This window comes from Arachis ipaensis, chromosome B10 (assembly GCF_000816755.2).
Source record: "Arachis ipaensis cultivar K30076 chromosome B10, Araip1.1, whole genome shotgun sequence".
Classification (NCBI taxonomy): domain Eukaryota; kingdom Viridiplantae; phylum Streptophyta; class Magnoliopsida; order Fabales; family Fabaceae; genus Arachis; species Arachis ipaensis.
Window position 1 is genome coordinate 26968063 of NC_029794.2, and position 7815 is coordinate 26975877.

A 7815-nucleotide genomic window follows, 5' to 3' on the forward strand; every position below is an offset into this window, starting at 1 on the left:
TAAAAATATAAAAGAAAAATACTATAAACAATTAGAATTTATTATTTTTATTATTATTTAATTATTAATTTAATTTTTTTAGTTTAATAATTTAATAATATATTTTATTTTATATTTTTAAATATTAATAACTAATTGATAACTAAAAATAATAAATTTTAATAATATTCTAATATTTTTCATATAAAAATTGTATTTTCAGGACAAAAAATTAGTCATTATCAATACAATATTTTCTTCGTACGCTTCTCCACATCTTATTCTTCTTCTGTTAACTTTTATTAATCAGATTTACATTTACGTTTAAATTATCATTTTTTTTAACAAATTTAAAATATCATCTTAGTCATGTGTATGACAACAAGCATATCTTTAAATGATTAGTTCTTGATTCTTTGACAGCTAATACAAAGAGAGTCTAATTTCAGCACAGAAATTTAACTATGAATCATGCTCCCACTTAATTTTCTATTTTTCTATTGTTCTCGATCTAAGATGCAAGCAACACTAACGTTATATTTATTATTTTTTCCCTCCTGTCTAGCTAGTCAATTTGTATATAATATTACAGAGAAAGTATAGGGAGATAATGAATTTAGTGTAATACCCTATCACACAGAATCTTATGTTTAAGTCATAAAATAGAGGTGTCGAGGTATTACGACTTTTAAAAATAAAATTTAGTATATATAGTAGTGTGAAAAGATGTTTAAAACTAGGAGCCTTTGAAGAAAAAGGGGTAAAACAAAATCGTTAAATTGAAAAATGCGACACTCCGATCGATAATGTAACAAAACAGATAAAGGATAAGCTAACGCGAGTATATAAATAAGAGAGTGCCAAAGATACGAATATCAAAGCTCAAGACTCGGTTTGCGAAGATAACCGGTCCGAACATAGAAGTACACATACATATAAATAAAGTAAGGAACCCAAAAGAAACCCAAAAGACAAGTTACAGAACCTGTTCTCCAAAATAACCTCTAAGAGGAGTCAAAATAGTATATATGTATATAGTGGAGATAATAAGTATCTAAGTAAGTACATAAAGCCAAAATAAAGTCTCGAGAGTAAGGATCTTCGCTAATCCGAAAGTCTCAAGCATGCCTCAACGAGGAGCCTCACGTCCTGAATCTGAAAACCACAAAATTCGCATGAGTGAGAACTGGAGGTTTTCAGTATGGTAACAGTGCCCACATATCTAACAAGTAATGTCCTGGAAAAGCCGAAGGCAATTCTGGAACTTCCAACAGATAGTTAAAGCATATAAACAGACTAAACCATAAATGAAATAGGCAACTAGCTAAGGATCTTCAGTCTAACTAACACTCCCCTTTCCAAATCCTTCAAACCTCCCAACCGCCATCAGTAATTTGATATCACAAACACAATTATATCAACAAGGAAATGCACAAATAGGAAGCAGATACGGTAGTTAGACAATTAGCAAGTAATATGCAGTCAATTAGGCATTCCAAACAATTCACATATAATGCACATGATGTATGCCTGTCCTAGTGGCTGATGAGTCTCATCTGTCGGTTATAAAGCTAACCCGACAAGTCCTGGTAGCTAACCATTGGATTGTCCCTCTGTCGTGCATCCCCAACTCGAGTTATTCTCAATCAATCATAATTATCAATACATATACACAACACCCACACTGGTGTTTATCCATGGCGGCGAGCTCATCCGGAACTTTCACAGTGTCCGGCCACACTTACGACATAGGGTCAGTAGAGTATCGAGTCTCCACCTGGAGCACGTGGTGGCTAGCCACTGCTTTCACCCAGGGAAACTCGTATCTCAGATAGTGGAAGTGCAACATTCACATTTCATTCAATAAGCATATATGCAATCATACTCAGCCATAATTCAATAATAGCTCAGCCATAATTCAGCAATAACTCAGCCATTCGTCTCATAATACAATCCATAACCAGTCAATTTATTAACAATTACAGCCCTTCGACTCATGGCATATAAAGCACTTCCACCATCACCATCAACACCCCATACAATTATGTTTAATCATAATTCATCATTAATTCTCTCCTTACTTTATCCATAAATTATCACATTTTCTAGCTTCTTCCCATCGTTAGGCATACTATAAGGATTTAGGACAAAAAGGGTGAGAACGGAGGCTTAGAAGTCTGAAATTCGATTTTGAAAACTCAAAAATAAGCTTTTTGGTGAAAATGGGGTCACGCGTACGCATCGCACATGCGCACGCGTGGAAGGCTGAAAAAGTAGAGTGACGCGTGAGCGTTGCCCATGCGCACGCATGGGAAACAGAGAGGTCGAGTGACGCGTGCGCGTCAATCACGCGTACGCGTGGGTGCGTTTTATGCTCCTCGCACAAAACCAGCACAATACCAGCTCAACTCTCTGGATTTTCTACTGGGCACCTGCATCACTACAGCAACACGTATGCGTCGGCCAAGCGCACGTGTGGGGAAGTAAAACTTGAGAGTGACGCGTGCGCGTCGGCCACGCGTGCACGTGGGAGCACGACTTGCCAAAAATTTTACTAAGTTAAAAAGCTGCAGAATTCCAATTTCAAACCCCAAACTTCCAACGGGCATAACTTTTTCGTTTCAAATCATTTTTCGTCCGTTCTTCGAACGGCATAAATATTTCGGATGCAATTTTATTTCTAAATAAGTTTGACACAAATCGGGGATTCAGAGACCAAGATATTCTTCGTCAAAGTAGACCCAAAAAGCACGTTTTCATACAAACCCACAAAATTCCATTTTCAAAACAAACTCATTTCAACCCTTTTCAAAACTAACCAAAACTTACCAAAAATCAAACTCAAGCCTCCTCAACTCATATGTTAACATTTTTATCAAACTTACAGTCCACCAATCCACCATTTTAACCAATCTCAACCAAATAACTCAATTTCAAACACAATATCATGTCATATATCTTTCCTCATCCCAATTTCCAACAATACCACTTCCATCAACCATCAATACATACAATCAATATCATCCTCACCATCAACATGGTTTCACCCACAATTCAATCTCAACCAATCATTAAGCATATATAAAAAATATGCATGTCTCTCATACATCATATCATCAAAACATCCAAAATCCACTAATCACATACATAAAAACACAATTCATCTCAACCAATCAACAACATCAATGGTCCAAATCCTATCTTAGGGTCTCTAGCATAAGTTTTCACACCACATTACATTTTAGATACAGAAAACTGAAACCATACCTTGGCCGATTCTCCACTCAACCCGGAACACCTCCAAATCACTTTTTCACAAGCTCTCAAGGCTTCAACACCTCTAAGAACAGATTTTTAACACACAAAAGCCCTTTTTCCAAGCTTTCCAAGACTTCAATCAAGCTCCAACACACATATATACATTTCCTAAATCACAATACCACATTCAAACATACCCACTCAATACCCAAACATCATAAACCAATAAATTCCACTAGGGTTGAGAATCTTACCACACTCAAGGATCAAGTTGACAAGATTAAGCCTCTCCTTCAAGCTAGTTGGATCCTATAACATCAAAAACTCACAAATTTCAACATTTTTCACCCAAAATTTTGAAATTAAGGCTGGAATTTTAGAGGAAAAAATCGTGGCTTACCTCAAGTAAGGGGATCAAATAAAATGATATAAAAATGGAGAAAAAAATATATTATAATTTAGGAATAATAATTTATTTTTTAATAAAATAAATTATATATTGAATAACAAAAGTTATTATAGTTTTTTTTACACAAATTAATATACTCAACTACGGTGTTTTGGTAATATTACCAAAAAATATTAATCAATCTAATAGTTTTTGTAATGACATAAGTATTAATTATCCCGTATAGTGTACGGAAACATACACTAGTTTATTTAAAATTTGAGATTTTAACCATTTTAAATTGATCGAGTGGTCAGTTCACTCATCTACTTAAGTAAGTGTTGGAGGTTCAAATCCTGCTTTATACATGCAACAACCCAACCAAAAAAAGAATTCGAGATTTTAACATTAATATAATTTAAAAATATTTTATTGAAACTGTTACGAACGAAATTTGTTCACATTTATTTCTTTTTTATTTTTTGTAAATTGTTATCGATGATATATATTTAAAATTTGTTCCCAAAATCTATTCACCTTCAACCATTTTTAAGTAACTTTTTTACCCCTGTTAACAAGTAAATCATTGCAGAGGTATAGATTTTATATTTCCTCATAAAATGATTTATGAAAAAGTACCACTATTATATAATTAATTTTTACTAACATTTAAAAAATAAATCATATTAAAATATTATTTATGTATATTAGTAACATTTTAACAAATGTTAAATATACTCTATGTTACTAAATAGTTTTACTAACATTTTTCTAAAAATTTAATAACATTTAATAAAAATATTACAAAAGATATTCTATAATAATATTTTAAAAAATATTACAATAGATATTTTTTGGTAACACTTAGAGAAATGTTACAATAGATAATTTTTGTAACACTTAAAAAAATATTATCATAAATATTTTTTGTAACACTTAAAAAATATTACAATAAATATTTTATGTGACATTTAAAAAAATATTACCATAGATAATTTTTATAACACTTAGAAAAATATTACCGTAGATATTTTTTGTAACACTTAAAAAATGTTACAAAAGATCTTTAGTAATATTTTTTTAGTTATATTATACTATTTTTTATTTTATATTATACATAATATAAATATACTAAAATTAATTACTACAACATAAAATATTTCATTAAATTCACAAATTCACAAAATAAAATTTTTATAACCTCTTTTATTAATCAATAATCATTGTACAAGTTTGCTTCGTGATGCAAATAAAAAGAAAAAAGAAAAAAAATACTTATAGCACTTAAACTCTATGAACATTTATAAAAGTTTTATAGACTCTTTCATTAATCAATAATCATTGTACATGTTTGCTTCGTGATGCAAATAAAATGAAAAAAAAATTACTTATAGCACTTAAACTCTATGAATATTCTATATAAAAAAGAAAAGAAAAAGTAATACAAGGGAACATAAATTGGCAATCTGAAGCACTAACTCAGTCTCCCAAACTTCCTGGGGCGCGCAGAGACCAGGAACCTGTAAAAAATCCATCACTGCCTTCTTATGCAATTGAACATATTAAGCCAAAAACAACATGGAGTCACCAATACATAGGCTCCATTTGTAAAACATATGTACTGTGATAAGGGAAAAACTTTTGACATATAACATACAAAATTTTGTACATTCCTTCCATATACATAGAACCATACTTTAATACTCCAATAGAAGAATCATTTTCAGCTCAAAATCTGAATCTAAATAATAAGCTTAAGAATTGTGAAATTAATTTAAGCGAAAAAATTAAACTCACCAACACACTAGAAACTTCTAATTTAATGCCATCTCTGCATCTATCACCTTTCGAAGCTTTTTCTGGTCATTTAGTAGGTGTCTCACCTGCACAAAATAGAGAAAGTAAATTCCAGCAACATTTTCAACATGTTACTTGATGTATAAGTTTTATACAAACCTGGAGCAAAAGGTTTTGATCATTTGGACCTTGGTTTAGATCTACGACTCTACGTCCAATCAAAATCTCCAGAAGAACAACGCCAAAAGAATAAACATCACTTTGTAGAGTGAGTTTTCCGGTCTGTTAGTTGTAACAACAAATTAGTTAAACAATCTTGGAAAACTTCTCGTATACATGGATTCAAAAAAGATATATGTTTTAAACTTATACCGATGTATACTCAGGATCAAAATAGCCAAAAGTACCGAACACTCTAGCAGTTACATTAGGCACTGGTTAACAAACAATATTGAATGTGATCCTTAGTTACATGGCAGACTAATAATACCATTCAGATGATGTTGCAGGTTCCCATTTTGCATATACTCATATACTAAGAATCCGTGCTTTCCATCAGCACAGTAGCCAATCAAGGAAACAAGAGTTGGGTGGTCTAGTCTGCTCAATATGTCCACTTCCACCCGAAATTCGCGCTCTCCTTTAGCTTCTCTAATAGCTGGCAGCTCCATCTTTTTTATTGCTACAACCTTCAAAGGTGTACATGTTATCATGCTTTGTTAATTTAGATCTATATCACAAAGTTTTCGCGTCATTCAATAATATCTGTATAGTTTTTGATATAACAAATTCGATTTGTTACCTGTCCTTGCAGAGTTCCTCTGTATACCTTTCCAAATCCACCTTTTCCAAGAAGATTATCATCACTGAATGAACATGTTGCCTCTTCCATCTCCTTGAGTGTGAAAACAGACGATCCATGCCTCTTTTTTAGAGCTTGTGGCGCTTGATCTTCCAGTTGCCAAAACTCTGCAGGCCTATAAATCCCTGAATGAAAGAGCAAATGTATATAAACATTCCAACATGAAAGAAACATAGAAGAAGAAGAGGAGAATACATACAACGGTCTGTATGATCTTGAGACTTGATAATAAAACATATACACATTATATCTATAGTTAAATTAAAATATGATAGTACATTATACTAAATATAGACTTGCTTTAAGAAAGAAAGCAATTCCAGTAATAAAACAGCTTAGAAAGCCACTAGCAGAAACCTGTGAACAAATAAAACTTTAGTTTAAGTATCAAACTTCTGATTGTCATTATTTTATATAAATGAGTGTTAACAAAAAAAGATTTTTTTTTACTGTTATGAGAGATCTTCTTCCAGATTTATCCATCGGTATTGCTCCCAATGCTGTAAATAGAACATGTGATTCATTGTAACAAATGAAGTTCATACATGAGAATGTAGGTATATGATTACTTTCTTAAACTTAGAAGCATTTGTATAGAGTGATCAACAACCTGTGTTAAGATTTTCATTAGAACTTAGAACCAGAATATGCACAACTAACCAAAATATGAAAATTAAGATTTTCATTTCTTTAAACTAATAAACATAAGTAAGAACTTACTCTGCATAGCTTCCAGGTTCTGTTTTGTTTTGACACCTTTAGTGTTAATAATAATAATAATAATAATAATAATAATAATAATAATAATAACCTTTAGCATGATAGATTCAAGTCACACAAAGAGAAGCAATTCCAAGTTGCTTATTCATTAAAACAAATCAAACAGAATGTGAATAAATTTAAAATAATTGAAAAAGAAAAACGAGAGAGAAAGAAATAATGGAATTACCTGCCAGAGAATAAAAGGATTGGAAGTCCTGACGGTAGATTCTTCAACCTCAGCCTCAAGGTGTGGAAGAGTAACCTCCTCCGATTATTTTATTGGCCAAAATAGCTCAATCCTATGAGAGAAGACCTAACATTCATAATCATTAGTCTCAAGCATGCATGGTTTACAAGACTTGAAGTTGCTGAATTATAATATCAGTCTGATGTAGGATTTAATATAAAATCAGCATTAATTAAAAAAAATATCTAAAGGACCTAAACTCCCAAATTGAAAAGAACAAGAAAGAAGACAATGAAAATTTAACTTACAAGTAGAAAGCAAGATTGAGATGGAGACAGAGCAAGATTGAGAGATTCAGAGCACTGAGAGTGAAAGTGAGAGTGAGAACATGCAATGCTTACTCTTGAATTTTCCCCTTCTCATCGCAATTCCGATTCAATCACTCATGCACATTACGATCAGATTAGAATTATGCAACTCTTCTTCTGCACGTAATTTTTGGGAACAAAATTAAAAAGAAACCGGAACAAGCATGAAACGAAAATGAAATAATCAGAATTGAGAATAATCGAATCTAGAATT

The 7815-nt window shown here is 31.8% G+C and overlaps 1 protein-coding gene across 1 annotated transcript in view; it reads right to left on the reverse strand.

Moving 5' to 3' along the window:
- Positions 1–6403, reverse strand: part of LOC107620336 — an 11878-nt gene extending 5475 nt beyond the window's left edge. Inside the window, exons 1-5 of the mRNA XM_021114521.1 lie at positions 6225–6403; positions 5892–6111; positions 5795–5856; positions 5582–5704; positions 5452–5508 (exon numbers count right to left, since the gene is read on the reverse strand). Coding sequence (XP_020970180.1) covers positions 5452–5508; positions 5582–5704; positions 5795–5856; positions 5892–6111; positions 6225–6314 — 552 coding nt within the window. The 5' untranslated portion in view covers positions 6315–6403. The remainder of the gene's footprint in view (positions 1–5451; positions 5509–5581; positions 5705–5794; positions 5857–5891; positions 6112–6224) is intronic.